Raw genomic sequence first — 24,879 nt, forward strand, 5'->3', positions numbered from 1 at the left:
CTCACAATGAAAAGGAGACACATGCCTAAACCTGTCATGGAAATAAAAACTAACTGCATCATTATTGTGAATATAATTCAGCCTGTAGCACACCTGCATGTGGGTAGAACAAGGACAGATAATCTGTACTATACATAGACACAGTCCATTGGCTTCAAATTGGAACATTTATCTGAACATTTATCATTTTTGGATTGTGCTCGCACGGCCTATCCAGCAAGTAGTAGATCAACTCATAATAAAAATATACTCCTCCAAGTTCCATGTGCTCGCATCTCAAATGTTAAAGGTAGTGTGATATCTAGTTATAGTTAAAATAAGTCTTCAATACCGGTAGCTCTATATTCTCATCATCGCTATAGCGTATTTGTTCAGTAACAGGGGTCTCGCCGTCTTTCCAGCTGTTTAAGTTGGTGACCAACCTGAAAATGTGTTTTGTTTCCTAAAGAGCTGGGGAGACCGTCACTGAACAAGCACTATAGCAATGATTACCGCTATTCACCAGTTTAACACAATTCTTTTTAATTTAAGCAAAATATACCACCTTTAATCTGGCTACGCAAGACTAATAGAATGTTTTCTGGTGTTGAAATGACACAAGACATATGGTGTTGAAATTATAAGAAATCAGCCACAACAAATTCATATCAATCTTTATTGTACTTAGAAATTCCACGCATCAAATCTTTTTCTTTCTTTTTTTTTTATTACTTTTTCCTTTCTTTACCATTTACAACAGGGAATGAGACATAAGCTAGATGACTTCATTCATGCCTTCTCCAGCAGGGATGGCTGAAATGGAAGAGGAGGGGAGGAAGAGGATAGAGAGATACATAAAGTGCTTTTGTCAACAGTTTTTTTTTCTTCTTTTTAATAGAAAAAGGATTAAAAAAAAAAACCCAAAAGGTTTGAGGGTGGAGGAGGGGAGGGGAGATAGGGTGGTGCCGTGGGCGTGGCGAGGAGAGAGTGGAGTGTGAGGGAGTGATGGAGAGAAGAGAGAGAGAGAGAGAAGTCAAATTCCAATACCCAAAAGTAGGCATGCACCGATAAGAACATTCTGGGCCGATACCACTACAGATATTTTAAGTAACAATGTGGCCGATAGCTGATACCGATATCTATTTTGTTTTCAATGTTATTTATTCCCCCTTTTGTGCCAGGGGGAAACAAACACATCTTCGTTATAAAACATGAACTGTTCCGAAGCTGCAGATTGACCAACATACCAACATAACCAGCGTTAAAACAACAGATTCATACCGGTTAATGTCAACTTATTTGCCGCTATGCCGATGGCATTCGACGGGGCAAATATCGGCCCGATATACAGCCGATGCATCGGTGAACCCCTATTCCCTACCCAGATGTCTGCTTTTGGAAGCGCCGAGAACAAGGAGAGACGAGTCTCCCCGGGCCGCTTGGAGAGAGTATACATCAAGTGTATCCTTTCTTTTGCGGACGTGTTTTTGACGCAATGCATGTCTTTTTTTTCTCTCTCCCGTAGCGTATACATTCTCCACTTCAACACGCGGAAACTACACATCATAAGTAATTGCCGTGGCTTCAAACTGACACTGAGCGAGGAGCATTCCTGTTCCTTAATAAAGCCTAAATTATGCCCCGTCGAGAACGACACGTTGTGATCTTGTGGGTCTGCTGCCCTCGGCACGTGACACCCGCCACACGACGGAGCGTGAATGTGGCATTAAGTCGAACCCGATCGATTCCTCCGTCCTCCCACCTGATCCTGAACTAAAAGGTCCAGTCCACACAAATCATTGGCGATGCAACGAGCTGCAACTTGCAACAGAATCCCCAAACTGCGCTGACCTGCAACGGCGCAATTCAGACCACTGCGATTTCCCTCTCTGTAACGCATCGCAGCGGTTTCGTCGCATCTGGTGCGGTCTGGGCTTAAGGACGCAAGGAAATGAAACGAGTGGAATGCAAGGATGGAAGAGAAAATATTGGAATTTGGCTAAAGAGAGTGGAGAGAGAGAGAGAGAGAGAGAGAGGGAGGAAGGGGGGGCTGGGGGTTATTTTAATCTTTCAAAAAATAAAAAAGCGTTCCAATGAAAAATAAGGGAGTGGTGTGTCGCTCTCTCTCTCTCAGCCCAGGATGAGGCTGGATTTGCCCCCGGGAGGGTTTCTCCGGCCGCCGTTTTGGGGGGCGGCGGCGTTGTCGGTTGTAGCTCCCGACGGGGCGGAGGGCTCTGGTGTCTCCTTTGGCTGCTCCTGCTCCTCCTGCTGCTGCTGCTCGCACTCCCCCTCCTCGGGACACTCTGCAAGGATGTCCAAAAAACACACCATAATGTTAAAACACTCCCCGTCCTCGAGACACTCTGCAAAGATGTCCAAAAACACACCATAAATGTCAAACAGAGTCCTGGGGACAGTCTATTTAGAGCTTACGTACACCACTCGACACTGCCTACTTGTGGTCAAGCTACAAAAGTTTTCAGAAACTTCAAGTAGCCTACAGTGTATGATGCCATGAGAATTTTACTCAAAAGGCCTAGATCAGCGGTCTTCAACGTTTTCAGGCCAAGGACCCCCTAGCTCAGAGAGAGATGAAGCAGGGGGACCCCCTCTATATTGTATAAAATTGTGTTTCAGATTAAACTTCTTTCTTTTTACTTGGTCTGCTCCATTTTCCCTCGACACCTATATCCCTGTGACAAAAATATGCAGATCTACAAGCTCACAACGCCTCGCAGCGCGAGGCGTTGTGAGCTTGTAGATCTGCTATCTTTGGCTGAAGTTCTCCCCAGAATAGGGACGCTAGGGTTCAAGTGGTTAATGTAAAAAAGAAAAATCATATCACAAAGATTTGGCGGACCCCCTGTCGTAACTCTGAGGACCCCCTAGGGGTCCCGGACCCCCTGTTGAAGACCCCTGGCCTAGATGGTGCACTGCAGGGCAAGTGAAATGTTTGTGGCCGCAAGAGTCAATACTTTTCAAGCTGTTCTTCGGAACTTAATGCATAGATTCATGTGTCGCTTGGCTGAGTCTATGAATAGCATCATTGTCAATACAAGTAACCCTGTGAAGAGCTGCACTAGATACTCCTCTAGCCTTGGGACTGACATTGGATAAAAGCCTGTATTTATAACGGTCCCAAATGGCCTGTCTAACATCATTTTTTATTAACGTTCCTTGTTGTATGTAATGATATGTTTTTTCTATGGACCATGAGTCTGCAATAAAGACATTCATTCTACAAGTCTAGAAACAACAAGAAAATGTCAAACACTGTCCTGTCCTTGACTGCTGCTGATGTCACTTTCTTTATGATGTAGTGTTTGATTTGGGGCATCCAAGCCATAAGCATGGAAACATACAACGACCCATTTTCAGATTTTTAGCGCTAGTATGAGTGTCACCGACTGAGGAACAATTTATCCACAAGATGCAATAATTACACAGCATACATCCAGGCAGTTCTCACAACAACCACTAGAGTGCACAAGTGGTCACATTTCTGGGTTTGGATAACAAGGCATGTCCATTTATTTGTTCTAAATCATTTAAAAAAGAAAAATCTGCACATTGATTTAATGTATGCATTACCGGTACGATGATTCCAGCCTTTCTCCAGAGTTTCATACACATTTCCACACTTTTACAGGTCTGGAAAACATAATATCATAATTCTATTCTATCCTTTCCAGACCTGGTTTAACCCATTAAAACCAGGAAAGAAGCCGTGTCATTTTAGTTTTTAGCTACATATATCGTCTCTGTTGCGTGGAAACAGAGACGAGATTTGGACCATGTCCAAAACAGTTACTTTTCAGGATTCAAAAGTAGCAAAAAAAGCAGATCTACAAGCTCGAAATGCAGCGCTCTGCTACTTTTGGGTGACACTGTAGTATGATAGGGCGTTAATTTACGGGGAAAAAAACACATATGGAGATGAGAGGTTTCTGCCCGACAGCAATGACATATATATATAAATAGCAACATAGGTTTTTCAGAAAACTGTGAGGATTTAGAAGACGTTTGTAGAATGGGCCTCAGGTCTCAATGGGTTTAGTGAATTACAGTACAGTGGACATAATGATTTGTCCTTCAACAGCGCTCCATTGAGGCGGGCCTGCTCTCTGTGCTGAAGAACAAGCCTCTTGTTCTCCATTAAAGACCCTAAAATAGCAGAACAGACCACATGTTGAAGTGAATTAAAAAAGGTACTGTAAGTCATTGGTTATCAATGTTGGGTCATAATCATTTTTTTAACCACTTTAACCATTATGTTATACTTTGGCTATACAAAAATGGCAGATCTACAAGCTCATAGCGCGGCACAGAGTGCTATTTTTGAAAAATCGTTAAAATTTGTGCACATCTATGAATATATATTTTTAAAGCGAACATGTTTAATTCAAATCTTTGCTTCTCTCGGGGGTCACTCAAAATATGAGCTGGGGTCCGCGGTCAAATACATATCATTTTGGGGGTCCTTCACATGAAAAGGTTCGAGAACCACTGCTGTAAGTGATATTTTCAGGGTTCGATTCCCCGGTCGGGTCATACCAAAGGACTATCAAAATGGGACCCAATGCCTCCCTGCTTGGCACTCAGCATCAAGGGTTGGATTGGGCGGGGTAAGTCCCTGTGACATACTAGCGTCATGTCCAGCGGGTGTAGTAGTACATCATGTCCAGGGGGTGAGCTTGTACATCATGGCTGCCTCACGCTACAGAAACAGGAGTCAGGCTCCTGCCCTATGGGCCACATGGCTCGGCATGGCTTACTTATTTCAGGGCTTGTTGGAGTACAGCATTCGCTAGGCGAGCGGGCGTTCACATCAAAAGGAGTGGCGTGTTCGCAGTGATGGCAACATGAGTGGGAGGTTTGTAATATTTCACAAATGCACAGAGGGGCATTGTGTGTGGAGGCTCTTATGAGTTAAAGCCCTTATGTGTTCATCTACAGAGTAACAAGCTGATTCATTATTTTACATAAATATATGTATTTACTCAAGTAACTTGTAAGAGCAGTTTTAATGCACCATACTTTCCCCTTTTACTCAAGTATATTTGTTTAGAGATTATTTAAACAAACCAGACTATAATTCAGTACTTGAGTAGTCTTTTCACTACATCCTTCTCACTGAAGTAATTATTTGGTTGACCACTTTAACTTTGACTTGAGTCATTGTTATTTTAATGGTGGTGTAAGTGATATTCTTTTGTGTTAAAATAAGTGCTAACTAGCTCTATACTGTGATAGCAATCATTGCTATCTCCCTGTCTCTCCAGCACTTTAGTAAATTGGATGAAATTTATTGGCAACCCACCTGAAAATGTATTTTGTGTTTATTAAAGAGCTGGACAGACCCAAGTTACTGAACAAACACTCTATAGCAATGATTACTATTAGAATACAGAGCTTTACTTTTGAACAAAAACACAGTTTTGTTTTCACCAAAAATATCACCTTCATCACATTTAAAGTAACAATACTTTTACTCGAGTACAGTTTTTGGCTACTCCACCTCTGTATCATCTACAGCAAGCTCAAGAGGCCAGCAATGATCAAGCATTGATTTGTAAATGTACAGTGAGCCGTGCGGTTTTTCAACCACTCATCGTCTTGTGAGCCTGTCCTTAACCCTTAATTATCTTAAGAGGACCTGTTTGTAACAAACAGGCACCTGGAAGTTAATAAAAAGCTCTTCATAACGCAGAGCGAAGGCCTGGCATCAAAGAAAACAGCTGCTCCACGACAAGACCCATCACGCCTCCGCACGACATCAAACCCCAAACTGAGGCATCAAAGGCATCGTGCGGACTTGGAAGGAACACAAGGTGTGCATGTGTCCATTAAAAGAAAGCGAAGCGAAAAGATAAGGCTACGACATTCCAAGAGTTTAGCCAATGTGGCCTCCATTTTTAACCCGTTGAACGCCATGCGTCCCCAACTCTGGTGGCGATGAAGAGACTTGTATGTGGGGTGTGTGTGTGTGTGTGTGTGTGTGTGTGTGTGTGTGTGTGTGTGTGTGTGTGTGTGTGTGGAGGGAAATGAGGGGACCTAGTACAGAGCCCTGGGGGGACTCCTGTCAGCGAAGTATCTAGGCCGGGTTTAAGTGGTTAAAAAGGCAGAGGGACTGGTCTACCATGAAGCTATTCACTGTGACCAGCGACTAATAGAAGTCATGGGAGGATCGCTTAGTGGCACGAGGGGGAGGGAGGGGAACGCACGAGAGAGAGAGACAGAGAGAGAGAGACAGAGAGAGAGAGAGTGTCCAGGATTCTTACCATCATTTTGTTCTTGGCCATTCTCATCCTGCAATGAAAAAACATTCAAGTGTCAGTCAAAAGGTTCAAGACATAGTTTCACCTATCAGCTTCAAGCACAGAAATGAACACAAACAAAACAAAGCGGATTGAAGAAGATCTGGACTGGATCCACAAACAGTAAAATCAAGTTGCATTTTTGTTATTTTGTAATGTTACATTACAGCAAATGCCGCTTCGTTTGTGTTTGTCCAAGTGCCTTAAGAGTGACTTTTAGACCCGTTTCACCGTGCCATGCAAGTCAATATTTTTTGGCTGATCAATTTCTAATCACCGGAGCAACAGAGCAAGATATCTCGCCAATATTTGGAGTTACGTCATGGCAAGATAACTGTACAATCCACACTTCAGATAAGAAGACATTTTAGTCTTAAATGTTAAATGTTAACAAATAAAGCTTTGACTGGAAGCCCTTCGGACTTAAATTTTTAATTGGCAGCGATCTTCGTTGGTCCTCCACCTACTGTACCCTCCAGTGCATGAGTAAGCTTTGTTTTCTTTAAGATTGATTTATTGATTCAACTGAATACTTTATTAATGGTTTGCAAATAGTACGATTATATAATGGCGCTAAAAGGATAACACAAAAAGCCCTGAGGGCTTGTTTCCATTGTGGTCCTGATAAAATAAGACCGGGAACACATCTGTGTCATTTTAAGATTTCTTTGGCCATTAAAAAATAGCAGATATACAAGCTCATAGCGCGGCACTCAGTGCCGCTCTCTGAGCTTGTAGATCTGCTATTTCTTTTTTAAATCGTGAAAATCGTGTGTGCAAATCTTTGAATATACTGTGTATCATTTTAAAGCAAACATTAGTAACTCAAATCTTTGCTTCTGGGGATTCTACAAATGTCTTCTAAATCCTAACAGTAAAAGTAATCAGTGGTTCTCCAACTTTTTCATGTCAAGGACCCCCCAAAATGATATGTATTTGAGTTACAAATGTTCACTTTAAAAAATATATATAAGATTTGCACACATTTTCACGATTTGTTTTTCAAAAGATTGCAGATATACAAGCTTGTAGCGCGGCAGCGCTACGAGCTTGTATATCTGCTATTTTTGAAAAGCCAAAGAAATCTCAAAATGACACAGATGCCTTCCCGGATTGAATGGGTTAAAGTAGGACTGTACTGGTACCTCTCGTCTCTGCTGCCAGATCAGTGCTGCTCCAGAGTTGTGGATGGTGGTCAGCTCAGGCTCCGTGTTCTTGGGGAAGAGCAGTGGCTGCTGGACTCGTCTCAGAGGGGCAGAGGGGTCCCCGCACAGCGTTCCTGTAGCTGTACCCGCTGGAAACACACAAACCACAACAACACACTGTCAACAACACAAACACACAGCGTCCAATCAATGTGGAACAGGGGTCTTCAACGTTTTCAGGCCAAGGACCCACTAGCTGAGAGAGAGATGACGCAGGGACCCCCTCTCTATATTGTAAAAAAAATTGTGTTTCAGATTCAACTTTTTTTGTGTACGTGGTCTGCTCTTTTTTCCCTCTACACCTATACCTCTTTGCCAAAAATAGAGATGCGCTGCGAGGCGTTGTGAGCTTGTAGATCGACTATTTTTTGGCTAAAGTTCTCCTCAGAAAAGGGATGCTAGGGTTGAAGCTGTTAAGGTAAAAGAAAAAAATCATATCACACAAAGATTTGGCGGACCCCCTGTAGTAGCTCTGAGGACCCCCTAGGGGTCCCGGACCCCCTGTTGAAGACCCCTGATGTGGAACAAACATGAAACTCCCCATTGCAGTTAAAACTGCAGACTCACTCCCAATCTTCCGCCGTAATCTGAAGACTGACCTCTTTAGACTCCTTAGCCCGTAGCACTTGACCTATATCCTTGATGACCTTGCAGGCTTATGCAAAGGCTAAAATGACATTTAGTGGTTCTCAAACTTTTTCATGTCAAGGACCACCAAAATGATATGTATTTCGCCATGGAAATTAACACATTTCGCTGGGCCCCCCCTGGAAACCCTGGGGGTCCCCAGACCCCTCTTTGAGAACCAATGATTTAGATAGCATGTATGTAGACAGATGCCAGGTTCATTTGTTGACCTGGCATCCTACAGTTTGCATAGTTTCAATGTACAGATCCTTTTAAATTATATTATACTGTTTAGACTGATTATAGGTTATTGGTTTACCTATGATCCTTAGGTTACTATTTCAATGCATTGGATGATTTACCTCGTGTTTACCTTGCTTACTGTAAATTGCTCTGGATTAAGAGCGTCTGCTAAATGCCTAAATAAACACTGCAACACAAACAGTTTCCCTGTGGTTGTACCCGCTGGAACCCCGAGGTGCAACAGTTAACCCACCTAATTGATAATTAAAAAATAAGAGCAGTGGTTGCTGGCATCATCTCAGAGGGCTCGCCACAAAGAGGCCCTGGTACTGTAGGTGTACCTGCTGGAGGAACACGTCAACAGAGCACATGAACCCATTAAGACCTGAGGCCGATTCTTACTAATGTCTTCTAAATCCTAACAGTTTTCTGAAAAACGTATGTTTCTATATCAGTGGTTCTCAAACTTTTTCATGTCAAGGACCCCCAGAATGATATGTATTTGGCCGCCGACCCCCATCTCAAAATATTTGGCGTTGGCACCTAGGCTCAATGTAGCCTGACAGCACGTCGCAGGTTTGAGTCCCGATCCCGACCGCCTTTGCTGCATGTCTCTCCCCATTTCCTGTCAGCATTACTGTCCTATCCATGAGGCATAAAAGCCCAAATAAAACAACAACAAAAAAACGAGTGGATCCTTCAAGTGGCCTCTCAGTGTCGAGAGATGAGTCATGTCATGTAATAAAATCCTTGGTGTACAAATGGTCCATCAATCAATACACCACATACTTATTGAAACATAAATCAGTTATCTTTTTCAATATTTAGCACATTTTGCCAAACTAAATATGTGTCACTTGCCTTCTGTCTGATAGAAGAATATTTAGAGGGCCTTGAGTTGTGTTTAATCATAGGCAGAAATATATTTAACTTTCACCAAATTGATTAATAAAAAAAAAAGCAATACAGTACTGTGAACGCATCTGTGTCATTTTAGATTTCTTTGGCTATTCAAAAATAGCAGATCTACAAGCTCATAGTGCGGCACCGAGTGCCGCGCTACGAGCTTGTAGATCTGCTATTTTTGAAAAATCGTGAAAAAATATTTTTTTATATTCTTTTCAAAAAACTGTTAGAAAACATTTTAAGAATCGGACTCAGGCCTTAATAGGTTAAGAATGTATGGTCACGTATCAAGTACCGAATAGTGGCATCGATAAGGACCTACGTCAGCTGATAGAAACGAACGATCCCCATCCCCAGTGAAGCACACTAGTGAGCCGTGAGACAAGCCCAGGTGTGGCCTGACTTTGTGACTCGTCCTCTGGTGTGCCTTGATCACAAAAAAAGGTCTGAAAAAAAACACTGCTGTACAACAGCCACGCAAATCGATTCTTTTGATGTGGTGTGGGTGGCCTTACTGCCCTACAAAATGTTTCTGGGGGTGGGTAGGTTATGACAAAAGGAAAGCGAATATGGGAAGTGACAAAGCATGAGTCAGCATTGTATTCTTTTCAGACGGTGACAAAGCATGAGTCAATGCTTGGGAGGGAGTCACGTTATGAGAACACTTTCCCAGATTTCAGAATCAATTTGACCCTTAAGGGCACCTCCCTCCAGACTTTTTCACCACAAGATGCAGCCTCTCGTAGGGATTGAGGCAAAAACAAATCTCACGACTAAAAAAAAGTTGTGTAGAGGCCAGGTCCCAATCTGTGATTTGTGAAACAGCGTGATAGGAGAACCCCTCCACCACACACACACACACACACACAGGCACTGTTCTTCCTAAACAATTATCACATTACGTATACTAATGATGTTTTGATATTATCATTTTCCTGCTGTTCTACAAACAGCAGTTTGAGGCGTTAGCCTTGACTTTTATGGCATACAGTAACAGGGTTTTATGGAAGACGCTTCTGAATATTCTATTGCTAGTTTGACACATTCAAAATAACTTTAATATAATATCCATTATTTATGTAGGGCCTGTCTATACCAGCTAACATGGGTTAGCGTTATACCCGATTTACACTTGGTTGTGGGCCACGTCACGCCCAGAAGATTTAGTTAAGAGAGTTAGCTGAGAAAAAGAGAGACTGGCCTCTATGGATTCCAAATGAGTGAAATCAGTCCTGGAGACTGAGAACTTTAAATCGCAGTGTTATTCACCACCAAGATCCATGCTCTTGGAGAGGAAGAGAGAGAGAAAAGAAAAAAGAGAAAATATTACACGAGTCAGATCACGTTCTGTCATAAGAAAGCCGAATCAAAAACATCAAAACAACATGTGACAACATCACCGGGTAATTAGCTGTAAATCGTCACCAAATCCCGTTTCCCTGCTCCTCCCAGAATGCAACAGAGAGAACAACAGAGCTAGAAAATGCAATGGAACATGTCCAGACACACAGCCAAGACTCACATAATAACCCTCCTCTGACCAGAGGAAGGACATTACAAACCAATGTTTGGGCCTAAGTAGTAAGTAAATGTAAAGTAACTTTCCACCTCCGAACATGTCCACAGACAGACAGACGACCTCAAAACGTTGCCCATACTCTCCTCTGAACCTGAAGAAAGAAAGGCATTACCAAACCAGTGTTCAGGGCCTTAGCGGCCGCTGCGTGCCAAGTAGAAGCCACATAAGGCAACAGCTGTAGTCCAGAAGGGTTTAGGGAGAAGGAGGAGGAGGGGACAGATTGTGTGTGACATGGGAAAACAAAAGAGTTGAAGAGAGTACAGTACAGTAGTAGCCATTTTGACCAGTTTAATGGAGTGAAGTGATCCTGCATTGTTTAGAGAATCACTACGACTCAACAAGAGGTCCTTTTATTCCGGGGCGCCGCATTAGGGCTGCATCTAAACAATCGTTTTCTTAGAGATTTATTCTATCCATTACTTTTTTTGATTAATTAAATAATCGAGAAGCGTGTATACATTTATAAAAAGATTTTAAATATGAACAAATCGATTAACCACTTAGGCATTACTTTATACCTCATCACACAACAGTGTCGTACAACAATACTGATATATACTATTTTTACGTACTTTCGTTAAAATGTCCTAATTTGAAAAGTTTAAAATCAAAAGGAAAATAGGTTTCATAATTTGGAATACTAAAGTATTTTTTTTAAAGCATGTACTTTTGAATGATACACATTTTGACAGAGCAACTTTCAAAGCAGCATCTACAGTATGCTCTGAAGGGGTTGAGCAGGTGGTAGCCATTTTGGCTTGTTAATGGGGTGAGGTGATTCAGCATAATTGAGAGTCACTATGACTCAACAAAGAGCCCTTTTATTCCGGGTTCCGCATTACTTAGGCTAATCAATTCTCCACTGGCAAATGGAGTTAGGAATGGAGCAGATTGATCGTCTGGACTGTTATGTTTTATACCATCGATCGCAGCAACACATAGCTTTCTACTTAACCTATGTCTAGTGCCTGTGGCTGTGGGTTTATGATATATATCGTTGCTGTCGGCTGGAACCCTTGTTTGCCTAAAGTGTTACATTTCAGGAAATGGAGAAGAAAAAAAAGAACCTGTGTTCCACTGGAACAGAGGTTAATATTGTTCATACTTTTTAATAAAAATAAAAACTAAAACATTAAAATATATAATATGGAGAGATACAAGTTTTCTCCCCGACATCTGTGTTATAAATGTAAACAAGGCTTTGCCAGCTCCATCATGGAGTCTCTCAAGCCAGAAAACCCTTCCACGATCTTCGAATGCTTTGAATGCTTCAGAGTGTGTAATTACGGCCGCTAAAAGTTCTGCATAGGAAGCAGTCTTGTGTGTCATTTCCATTCATGAAAATATACTTTAAAATATTTTTTTTAATTTCCATTTCTTCTTGAAACTGAAGAAGTGATGTGAAGAAGTGATGTGATGTACAGTAGGATGTTACTCCAAAGGCAAAACGGTCCAACCCTACAACCACTCCCACTCACTTAGGTCGGCTAATTCAGGAATGCTGTGCGAGCCTTCCCTAAAACACACTGGACAACACTCTACACGTCCTAGAATCTTCTCCCTTCCCTAAAACACACTGGACAACACTCTACACGTCCTAGAATCTTCTCCCTTCCCTAAATCACACTGGACAACACTCCACACATCCTAGAATCTTCTCCCTTCCCAAAAGCACACTGGACAACACTCTACACGTCCTAGACTCTTCTCCCTGCCCAAGAACACACTGGACAACGCTTCACGCGTCCTAGACTCTTCTCCCTTCCCCAAAAAACCCTGGACAACGCTCAACACGTTCTACACTCTTCTCCCTTCCCTAAAACCCCCTGGACAAAGCTACGGCTCCACACATCCTAGACTCTTCTCCCTCCTGGCTCCGAAACTCCTCATTGAAGTCAAAACTGCAGACTCACACCCAATATTCTGCATATCCTGCTTTCTACTTTCCTTGTATCCCTTATTGAAACAAGTTTACTATGCAGATGGCTGCATCTTGGTTACATGTTCTCATGTTTTTGTTTCTTTGATTTTTTTCTTGACCACAAATGTAATGAATGTGTTTTAGATAGCATGTTATTTAGACAGATTCTAGGTTCACGGTTTAGCTGGTATCCTATAGTTTCAAATGTACATAATCTAACGCTATTTAGATAGAATGTTGTTTAGAGTAGACAGATGCTAGCTAGGTTCACCGTTTACCCGGTATACTATATTTTCAAAGTCCAAAATGTTAGATAGCATGTTATTTAGACAGATGATACTGTAGGTTCACTGTTTACTTAGTAGTATCCAAGTTCCATCTATTATTTATCTTGTTTACTCACTAGAGCTCATGCTTGCGCTGCTTATTCCGATTTCGCGCTTGTAAGTTGCTCTGGATAATGTAACTGCAAAGTACGCTCACAGATACACAAGCTTGCTTGCAGATGCAGACAGCTGTAGTGCTGCTGCTGCTGCTTCAAGGCCTTGAGGTTTTCATCTCTGATTACAGAGTATATTCTTTGCGTGTTTGAGGGCCGAGGGCACTCGAACAAACCCACAGCGCTGTCATCTGAAGACCTCCGCTTCTTAACACACACGGGGAGGAGGACGGGGCAGAGGAACAACACAGGGCCTGTGCTTATGGTTTAGTATGAACGTTAATGTCAGCACATTCTGCACGGCCCCAACGGAAACACTCCAGTGAGAAATGTCTGCCCCGGGTTAGTGTACACAATGTGGCGAGGCCAGCCGTGTGTGGCATTGTGACAGCCACCACAACTATACCAAGTGTTGGGTATGGACAACATCGCCCCCAGGGACTAGAGCTGAACCATATAATGGTTATCATAAGGTTATCTAGGAAATTCAAGCTCTTACAAGTTTCTCAAGCCAGACAACTCTTTGAATGCTAGAGTCTGTAATTACGCCCCCTAAAAGTTCTGCACAGGAACTGTCATCAGTTTGTAATTTCTGTTCACAAAAAAAATAAATTTTAAAATAAATGAACATAACATATAAAAACATATTTTTTTATTTCCATTTGTCCACTGTATTTTCTGCAGCTTTTCAGTGCTTCTGATGTACAGACCGTTAGGCAGAAGCATTTGAAAATGATGTGAGCCAACAAGTCTGTTTCTCCAGAAACTATTATTAATGTTGTTGCTGTCGGGCAGAAACCTCCCATCCCCATATTCTAACTTTGTGTTTTTTTTTTTGCAAAATGAATGCCCTACTTGATCATACTATAGCGTCACACAAAAGCATGAAAAGTAGCAGATCTGCAAGCTCGAAACGCGGTGCGCAGCGACGCGTTTTTTGTCACTGTTTACTGTTTTTTGTTTTGAAGAATGCATTTTTTTTATTGTTGCTACACTGAAAATATATAAAAATATATTAAAAAGTATGAACCCCAAGTTGTATCATACATTGTATGCCAATTGAGATATCTGGCCTACATAGAGGTATGACATTCAGTCCATACTGTGCAGCCCTGTCAAGAAAACGCTAGACTCAGCCTTGCAGACGTTGTTGGAGAATGGAGATGGTTCATTTTGGAAACAGCTTAATCCCTTGAACAAACTGCAGCGACAGCATGTGAACAGGCTCCACACACACACACACAGACAGGACTCCATGTATAGGCAACATAAAGCACACCTGCTCAGCTACAATGTAAGTTCATGTAAAGGGCAGAGCGCTCAAACAATGCTGATAAAAAACACACCCGTTATAACGTTGGCTCATTGAAGCAGGCCAACATCCTACAACCAGGTGTATCCGTGGATGTAGGGTCTGTACAGGATGGCTGGCCTACACTTGACCCAGACCAGGGGTGTCATTTGGGGTCCCAGCAGGGGAGGGCAATTGCCCCTAGCGTCCAAGGCCGTCCAATCTCAAATTCGGTTACTTCATGCACATGTTCTCCACATCTGAAAGTCATTTTTTGCAGATTAACCTGATTTTAGATCGGTGCCGAGTGCATCTAAATCCACACCTGTCGACCATCTGCATGTGTCACACGTTGTAGACACGCGTGTTGACCATCAGGTCACAATTCGTGTCAGATCCTGTATCTAGGTGAGACGTGACCTTTGACACGATTTAAATGTCTCAATAGAAGAGCAGGGAGACTAAATACAACCACCCCAAGTGTAGAAGTTATATTGTATTAACATACTCTACCATACGGATAGGACAAAATAAACATTTATTAATTTAAAAACAGTTACATAGTGCCGCTTTAAGTTGCTTTTTAAATCTTTTTGTAATAGGGTTTAAGTAGTCCCTTTTTTTTGCCAACCTCTGTTTTTTTTTATGAAATGACGCCTGTGCCCCAGACCTCAGTGACGGACGACTAGCAGAGAACTTGCCTGTTGACAGCAGCTGTTTGTGTTGGCCATAGAGGTCAAGGAACGAGGTAGAATAAATGCTACATTCTCCACACCCTTTAGAAGCCGCTACACTTTGCTAAAAGGGTTTCGCTGCAAAGTGGATAATGTGCAAACATGTGATTCCTGGTGCCTTGTGAGTCAGTTCCCAGCGTTCTGACTAAAGAAGGGGAACGGCCCCTGACGTTAAAGCAGCACTGCAATGCTGTCTTCCAGCGCTTCATAAATCAGACAGCTTTCCCCTCGACATCGATTGGTTGTTCATTAACACACGCACGCGCGCACGCACACGCACACACGCACACACGCACACACACACACACACACACACACACACAGCAAAGATGTAACTGCCTAAACCCTATATAAATGTACTTACTTGGCTGGAGTCACCTAGGGGTCTATTCTAGTCCTCTACTTCTTTCACCTGAGACTAAACATCTTGACCGAATAGCCAATGTACAAGCTCACAAAACCTGCTTCCTGATGAATCGCTTAACCCACATGAGCAAGATTAAGTCGGTTATAAATGTTGATATATTTTCGGTTAATTGACCAGCCCTAGTTATTACTAGTGTTGTTGCTGTTGTTGTCTGTATCTCTCTGTATCTCTCTCTGTCTCGCTCTGTCTCTCTGTCTGTCTGTCTGTCTGTCTGTCTCTCTCTCTCTCTCCCCCAACTCAGCCAGGCCAGATAGCCGCCCACCCTAGAGCCTGGTTATGCTCGAAGTTTCTTCCCATCAAAAGGGGAGTTTTTCCTCACCAATGACTGTCACACAAAAATGCTTGCTCATGGGAGAGACACTGGGTCTCTGCTCTCTATAAAGTAAACTAAAACGTGTCTTAAGACAACTGTAATAAAACTGAATTGTACCTGCTGAATTCCTATGAAGCCTATTGGCTGCTGACACATTAATTTTTCATGCACGCCTCCACCATGGCTGTGCGCTTGCTTGGCTTTGACCTTGATGATTGAGTGTCATTGTGAAGGTCCTGAAATCCCCTGGCGCTGGCTGCGTTCCTTCTGCTTTCTCCGTCTGTGTGTTCCAAATAACACACAGACACCATGCGCCTCTGGACGCGACATGGCACCACTTTGCTTTTTCCACACAAGCGCTCTGTGGCTAATGTGCACCGACATCAACCAAGTGACACGTTTGTTTCTTGCTAGCTTGGCCTATTTCTTTCCACGGAGGGACACTGTTCCCCGCAACCAACAGAACCCAGGAGGGTCAAATTACCCATAATCCCAGTACTCCTCCTGGGACCCCTGGGTGTGTTGTTTTGCTTAGGAAGCCATTAAGGGTGATTCTTTTTATACCCACCAAAGAATAAGAAAGGTCCAGTAAGTGATATTCTGTGGTTAAAACTAAAAGATTAACTTCTATATTCTGATAGTAATCAGAGTGTGTGTTCAGTCTCTCCAGCTCCTTCGTACACAGAAAATAAATGTTCAGGTTGAGATACCAATTTTATAGAAGAGAGAACACCACAAAGATCATTAATCAGCTTGTGCTCCAGTTCCAATTGTGTCTGCCATTCGTTTATCCCTTTTTCTTGCTTCATGACTCATGACAATTTCATTTGTTTATCTTGTATCCCATATGAGCTCTCTCTCCTGACTGGATGAAATCGGTATCCTGACCTGAAAGAGGTTTACTAAAGAGCTGGGGAGACGGTGAGACCCCATTACTGAACAAACGAGCTATAGCAATGATTATCATCACAACACAGAGCTATTTAACACTTATTTCATCAAAAGACTATCACTTACAACCACCTTTACCAAACTCAAGATGTGTTGTGTGAGCTAGTAGATCGGCTACTTTTGAAACATAAAGAAACATTTTTGAATTTGGCCTGTAATAACATGCCCAACATAGCGAGGCCAGGGTTAATGCGTCTAAAGAAACAAGAGTTACGCAGTGTTAAGTTTTCTTTGCTCGCTGCCAAAGTGTGAGCATAGAAAACATGCAAAACCTGCCCCACCGTCAACATTACAACACAAGGCTCCTGTTAACAGCCACACAACCCTGTAGAGGCCAGTGGAGACACAGACAGTTACAACAGTTATGAGAGGGGGGTTACCAGCAAGCCTCAAGCCCATTAGCTCCATTGTTAACTTCAAATCCTCCATAAACAGCTGGCTGAAAGAATAGCAGCTGAACCTAAATATCAATTAGTTGAGTTGTAACAGCTTCCTTTAATTCAACTGTACCCATTTTGTTCTCAGGGATTAAAGTGAAAAACATATCTCACGTCCCAATCTGTGATTTGTTCATCAGCGTGAGAGGAACACCCCCCACACTATAGCGCTCTGTTTCCTAAACAATCATTAGCACAATATGTCAAGTGATGATGTCTTGGTATTATCATTCTATAAACCTATGTTCTTGCTGTTCAACATACAGCCAACCAGTTGGAAGAAATTGCAGACTGAGGTTTTAACCTTTGCTTTTAGAATTACAGTTCTATGGACGATGCTTCTGTAATCTGAACATTTATTCTAGTGCTAGTTTGACCCAGTCTAATACTCTTAGTCTTTAATGTTATAAAAAAGGATAACATCAATTGTGGCGACTGAGAACTTTAATCCATGTGTTCTTTGACATTTTACTTGTCTAGTACGTTTATACTAAAAAGGACCACAATGGAAATCCACTTCCAAGCTTTTTTTTTTTGTGTTTTATCCTTTTGACGGATGTGTACAAATATTATAGTCATGTATGTGCGTGTTTTGCCAATAAAAATATCAATCAAACCAATCTATCGATATGGTATGATGTCGTCAACTAGATGTAAACGGCGGTAGAGGGGGGGGGGGGGGGGGGGGGGTACGTACTGGGTGGGTTGTTCCTCCGATGGGCGTGGGGGTCGTCGGGCCCGGCGAAGATGTTGGACACCATCTTGTTCTTGCGCTGGGGGGTGGAGTCGTCGTCTGTGCCGAAGGAGATGTTGGAGGCTCCGCCCGGCGGCCTCAGGATCCTGGGGAGACACACACACAAAACAGGGATTGTTAAAAAAAAGTTTATTGACCTCCTCCTAAGCCCGCTCCCCACGTTTCCCCCTGTAGTTAGTGGTTCTCAACCTGGGGTCTGGAGACCACCAGTGGTCCTTGGGGGGCTACCAGGGGGTCCCTCCCCAGCTAAATGAGTTAACATAGCCTCAGAATCATTTTAACCACTTAGCTTTGGCTATTTTTGAAAAATCTTGAAAATGTGTGCAAATCTTTGAATATATACATTTTTCAAAGAGAACATTTTTAACTCAAATCTTTGCTTCTGGGGGTCCCACATTTTCAGATGGTGGTCCGCAGCCAAATGTATATCAATTTAGGGGTCCCTGGCATGAAAAAGCTTGAAAACCACTGCTTCAAGGGGGTCCCCACCTAAATGATTGATGATAGTTAGGCAATGCGAGGCAAGTTTATCTGCACAGCACATTTCAACAACAAGGCAATTCAATGTGCTTTACATGATAAAACATTAAGGAAACACGTTATAAAAAAAAGGACATTTCGAATCAGTAAAAAAGGAAGAAAAAACAGAACCAAATGGACCCTCAGAGAGCGTACAAGTGGAACCGAATGGACCCTTGCATTTGTACACTCTCTGAGTTACATTAACACTGTGAATTTTACATTGGGGTCCCAGAGACGAAACTAAGAATAATATTGAGTGGTCTGTGTGGCCTGAATGCAATCTCAAACTGGGGATCCTTGAAATGACACAACGGTTCAGAATCAATGCCCTTAGGTCACACTAAAGCACACAGGATTAGCCCGTCAGTCAGTCAGTCACGCTGTGGTGGTGATCAGCTGCACACAAATCTATAATCAATAATCAAATAATACATCAGGCATACACGCTGGGATCAGTGTTGCCTGATTCTGTGAGAGAAACAAGCAACCAGGTCTAGGAAAACCAGCACCAAAAGAAGCGACTATGGGCCACACGAGCACTTTAACATATACATCAGCTATTTGAAAATAGCAGATCTACAAGCTCACAACGCGTCGCGATGCGACGCGTTGTGAGCTTGTAGATCGGCTATTTTCAAATAAGATCTTGCGGGGAAATTATAATAAGCAGATCTGGCAACCCTGGCTATGATGCTTCTACCCTGTTAATGCTCCACCCCATACCCATGAACCCACACACACACACACACACACACACACACCACAAAGACCTCTGTTTATAAGCCCCGACTGTCAGCCTGTCAGATACTCCCAATCTGGACCTTGCAGCTGCCTCCATTCCAGTGACTCACCTACAATCACACACACACACACACACACACACACACACACACAACACACGCACACACACACTGGTTTATCAGGCCAGACGTGCCTTTTCTTACCAGCAACCACTTGGTTGGCACTCATCCATCGCAGTAAAAATACCGGGGGCTTAGTCGCCAATAATTCCAGTTATAAAGCAATGTTATGTCTGCTTTGAATATATGGACTTATCTGACCTGCTTCTGTATGCATGTACATATAATATACTATATATATTATATTTTTCACTCTATTCTATTTGACCTCATTCCATCCTTGTATTCCTCTTATTCCTATCTCTATTCTTCCCCTTTCCCAAAAACTATACATGCTGGTGCTTGCCTTGTACCAACAACAACAACAAAATCATTTCACCCACGTCTTTAGAGCTGTAACACTGATGTGACAAAGCCTCTGACTATGGCGTGCATCGCATCAAGACACCCGTCATCATCATCGGGGTCAGAATACAGTAGCATGGCTATACTGTACTATATACTGTACTCCACACACAGCATGGGGAGCCAATATAGGTCACCTAATAATTAGAGTGTTCCAGAAGAAAACGTGGAAGAGGCCTCAACAAACCAAGGCAGCCATACACACAAAGCCCTGGCCTTCCACAGACATTCCTCCATAAAGAGGACATGATAATGGGGCAGGGAAAGCCTCTCTCTCTCGCTGCGTTAAGGGGCGGCCGGGGCGGAGGACACAAATTGATGCGTTTGCAGAGCTCCAGCGTTCGCTTCGTTTCGACCCCTCCCTCCTCTCCCTCTCTCTCTCTCTTTATTTCAGCTCGATCCACAGTGTGGATCAACACACTATGTCAGTGGTTTTCAACCTTTTTTTGCGTCAAGGACTCCCAAATTGACACACATTAGCCCACGGACCCCCATTTGAAAAGATATGCCAGGGACCCAACCATTTTGATTTCCTGGGGGTCCCAATCTACACTGTATCATCATGATTAGTGTTCATTTAACTCTGAGAGTGTACAAATGGAACCAAATGGACCCGTTAGGGTCCATTTGGTTCCATTTGTACACTCTCAAAGTTACAGACACATAAGGGTCAATTTGGTTCCTAACTATTAATTTGGCTGGGGACCCCCTGGAACACCCTCAAGGAGTGGTCCCCAGACCACTGGTTGAAAACCACTGCACTATGTAGATTAGATTGCGCTGTGACGCTTTGTGAGCTTGTAAATCGTCATCAGCAGATGTCGGAGCACAACACGGGCGCACAACTCAAGTGTAAATCAGGCATAACTCCATCCATAACCCCTAAACCAAAGCTCCAAATGTTTAATCCTAACCTCAATTTTTTGCTAATTTGCAAGCCTAACTCTAAAAATCTGTATTAACCATAAAGCAACCATTTCTCTTGTGAGGATCAGGACAATCATCCTCACAATGTCTACTTGTGGGGACATTTGGTCCTCAAAAGTATATTAACACAAGGACATACACCCACACACACACACACACACACACGCACACACACACACACACACACACACACACACACACACAGCCACCAGCTGACACACACACAGCAGCTGTGTGAAGGCCAGGCGAGGCAGATGGAATCCTAAAAACAATGTTGCCCCTATATAACGAAGCGAAGCAACTGAGCAACAATCCACAAAAGGAGGTGGATGTTTCTGCCGGTTTGTTCGTTTTAGTTGCGTATATACACACACACACACACACACACACACACCAGCGTTCCTCCGTCATACTGGGGGTTAACGCTTAATGCCTGAACCAGACTTCACCTCCAGGCCGGGAGAGGAGGAGGAGGAGGAGGAGGATGAGATCATGGTTTCCACGCGGATTGTTGCGACCGAGAGAGGGAGACGGATTTTTAGCTGCCTGGCAAGCGGCAGAGGGCAGACCCCACCCTAGAATGAAACTGCAAATATTTTCTATGAAGGGGGGAAAAAAGCAGGAGAAATGAACAGCAATGTTTGTTTGGGAAGTGGAAAGGCAGATAGGGGACACACATGCCATGCAGCCCGGCTCCACGGCCTAAAGATGGCACGCCATGATAATGCAGGCAGGCAGGCAGGCAGGGTGGGAGAGCTGAGGCTTTTGATGGCCTAGTAAGATTTTCTTTTTTTTTGTTAGGCAAATCTTTTCTGCTGAAGTTGGGATTGCTGCTGCTGTACCGATCGCAGTGGTCGGTCAGCATTAAAAAACTGCCCAACGGATGGCACAAAAAAAAAAGGCCAGAAAAGCAAAGATCTAACCACAAGATTTGCAGGCTTTTTAGTTAGCTCAAAGCAAAGCCCCCACCCTAACCATGCGATTAGGAATGCTTGATGGCCCAAGAAGAAGATCTCTCACATGCTTCGCTCAGCAATAGCTGTCAAATTAGATCCGTTTCAGATGTTTATTTGTTTATGACAAATTGTCTGGTTGGTTACAGACCATTTTCTTATCTAATTATCCTATTTTCACTCAGTGAGTGAATGCACACAGCAGCACATCATCACTTCCAGGAAGGGGAAGCCAAGGACTGACTGCGTGCCTGAGGAATGACTCCCTAAAACTGGGCCCCTACAAAAGGTACTCTCCCCCCTCCCTCCTCAGTCCCAAAATCCTCCCAGTCCATTCAAAACAACTTAAAAAGGAGGCATTTTCTGGGTCAAATACTTCAGTAACACGTTTATATATATATATACATACAGTATACACCAATGACAATGACAATGTGAACAATATTTGTAATTTCAAGAAGAAACTTGACGAGCTATTGCTTCTATAATCTGGTCTGAATCATCCAACAAAACAGTGAAGCCAAATCAGAGATAATGAGATCTACAGACTCACAGTCTGGTCTGGGATTCTTTCCTGTAATGAATCAACCAGAACCAGAGCATCTGAAAGCTTATAAATCTGTTCCTACGCTTCGTAATGCAGTGAGAAGAGATAAGAAGCACAGATCTAACTTAAAAAAAAGAAAAACCTTCCATGGGAGTTTTTTTTTTGTTTTAAGTTAGATCTATGCTATTCTATAGCTCTATGCTTCTATAGATCTATGCTTCTTCTTCAAAAGCAACAATCTTCAATCTGTCTCCATATAGCTGGACACTGACTAGTTGCAATAGAATCAAAGTTGTGTCTCAGCTTTCATGCATTGCAGGCTAATTTGATCAGGCTTTTCTAAAATTAAATCATGATGATACAAAAGAGAAAGTCCACCTCGTGGCATATTTCTTTTTTTTTTTAAGTTTCCTTTTTCCTGATTGGGGAGTCAGTGTCTATTTAGCACAAATAATAAAGGCCAGAGAGCCTGAAACCATAGCAGCATAGCTCCAGGCTGTTGGGTCCAACAACCAGTTCACCTCAGGCCCCCAACAATAAGACTAATAATAATAAAAAATAATAATAAAATAAAATAAAAATAAACAACAATAAGGGCCAGAGAGCCTAAAACTAGCCTAGCTCCAGGCTGTTTAATGGTCCAACCAGTTCAGTTCAGTTCAGTCCCCCCAACAATAAGATTAATTATACGACTTAATGCTGCAGTTTAACCATTAATCCACATTAATCCCCCGTCTGGTTCCGTCCATTAGTAGAAACAAATACCACGGAACTAAAGCATTTACAGTCACTTTAAAAGCAGAACCCATCTGGTTCTGTAATAAATCTGCATTGGATCCACCGACCGTTTTCTTTTGTTTGTTCTGGAAGGAAACGGTTCTGTTTTTAACGGGTTTGTAGTTCTTTTTTTTACCTGGAGCTGCTCTTAACGCCAGGCTCCATTCCTTGGAAGGTGGTGGTCGTCGTCATGATGGTTGTTTATCTTTGTTTAAAATCACAGTTCTTCTTAAAAAAGAAGTTGAAATGAAAAGAAAAGCAGAGGGTCTCCTCCCTGTGTGAGTCTGGTAAACGGTTCTTCTGTTCTGTGCACTGCAACACACACTCAACACACTCATACACACATACACACACACACACACACACACACACACACACGAAGAGAGAGGCTCCACCCGACGCACTGCACACCATGGACCCGCCCCCTTCAGCCACTCTGATTGGACTAGAACCGCGCCGATCGCCTTTCTGGTTGGCTGCGGGGTCCTGCCAGTCAAGTGTCAACGATCAGAGTGGAGTCAACAGCTTTTTTAGTTGAGACATGGCTCAGGGGTAGAGCAGTGGTTCTCAACCTGTGGGTCGGGACCCCCAGGGGAGGTCCCCACATGATTTTTTGGGGGTCCCCACTCCCCAGATGACAGTGAAGTGACAATGTAAGGACTTTTAAGACCTTTTTTAATACCTCAAAGAAAAGAATGAGATCATTACTGCATCAAAAGTGATCAACAAACTATAATATAAAAAAACTGGTGAAACCGTGACCAAATTGTCAAATAAATAAGAAAGAGGCAAACATTGTGAAAATAGCCGATCTACAAGCTCACAACGCCTCGCAACGCGGGGCGTTGTGAGCTTGTAGATTTATTTTCATAATATTTATCTGTGGAACCGAGTCAAACTAAATTGAATACCTCAACTCCTACAATTCCAAGACAAGTGCTTGTCAGGGTGGGGGTCACAAGTTCAAATATGATGGTTTTAGGGGATCGTAGGCTTAAAAGGTTGAGAACCACTGGGGTCGAGGACAGAGAACGGCAACCTGCAATGGGCCTGGTTTATAAGATACACTACACCACAAAGACACCCATGTACCTGTCAAACTACTTCAAAAAACGTTAAAGACGTCCACAAACACAACACCAGAAGGAGCTCCACAAATCACGTTCAACCCAGATTTGGCTCAAACTAGGGGTTAAATTCGTTCTACTGCTCTGCCACCAAAATGTGGAATGCCCTACCAACAGTCATAAAAACATGTGAATCCTAACTCTCCTTCAAAACCGCTCTAAAAGAGCACTTATAGGTGGATGCAATTCAGAATTGGCCCCTGTAAGAAAGAAGCCCAGGCCTATCACAAATGACCCCCCCCCCCCCAACTGTTTTGTATATGTGTCTGTCATTAAATGTTTCGATGAATTGAATACACAGGACCCTAATGGAAACAAGCCACAGCGCTTGCATAATAATAATCCTTTTAGCATCCTTTTGTATAGAACTGTACTTTCTGTGCTTTTTGTTTTGCAAAGTATTCAATCAATCATCTTTTTTTTTGTCAAATATCATATATATCAGGGGTCCTCAACAACAAATCTTGAAGGTCCACAAATCCGTTTTTGAATAAGGCGCGCGAGGACCCCTGATATATATCATCAAGAGAAAAATATTTCTGTTCGATGTTAGACTAGGAATATTTATTAGAAAAGACATTTACAATGCTGTGATTCCTGTGGAATTGGTGTCTTATCAACATAGTTTAAAAGCAAGG

The 24,879-nt window shown here is 42.7% G+C and overlaps 2 protein-coding genes across 2 annotated transcripts in view; both read right to left on the bottom strand.

The window, feature by feature from the left end:
- The window catches only part of sumo2b (small ubiquitin like modifier 2b), an 82,935-nt gene that overhangs the window by 40,907 nt on the left and 17,149 nt on the right, over nucleotides 1-24,879 (bottom strand). The gene's annotated exons all lie outside the window — the stretch shown is intronic.
- Nucleotides 642-23,447, bottom strand: LOC311056366 (uncharacterized protein). Its single transcript, XM_084072935.1, has 5 exons — nucleotides 23,251-23,447; nucleotides 18,067-18,209; nucleotides 7,442-7,590; nucleotides 6,261-6,288; nucleotides 642-2,282 (listed from the first exon to the last, which is right to left on the bottom strand). Exons 1-5 carry the CDS (start codon nucleotides 23,304-23,306, stop codon nucleotides 2,110-2,112), a joined length of 549 nt encoding a protein of 182 aa, XP_083929061.1. The 5' UTR covers nucleotides 23,307-23,447; the 3' UTR covers nucleotides 642-2,109.

Source organism: Gymnoscopelus microlampas, assembly GCF_963454915.1.
Source record: "Gymnoscopelus microlampas genome assembly, chromosome: 11".
Lineage (NCBI taxonomy): Eukaryota > Metazoa > Chordata > Actinopteri > Myctophiformes > Myctophidae > Gymnoscopelus > Gymnoscopelus microlampas.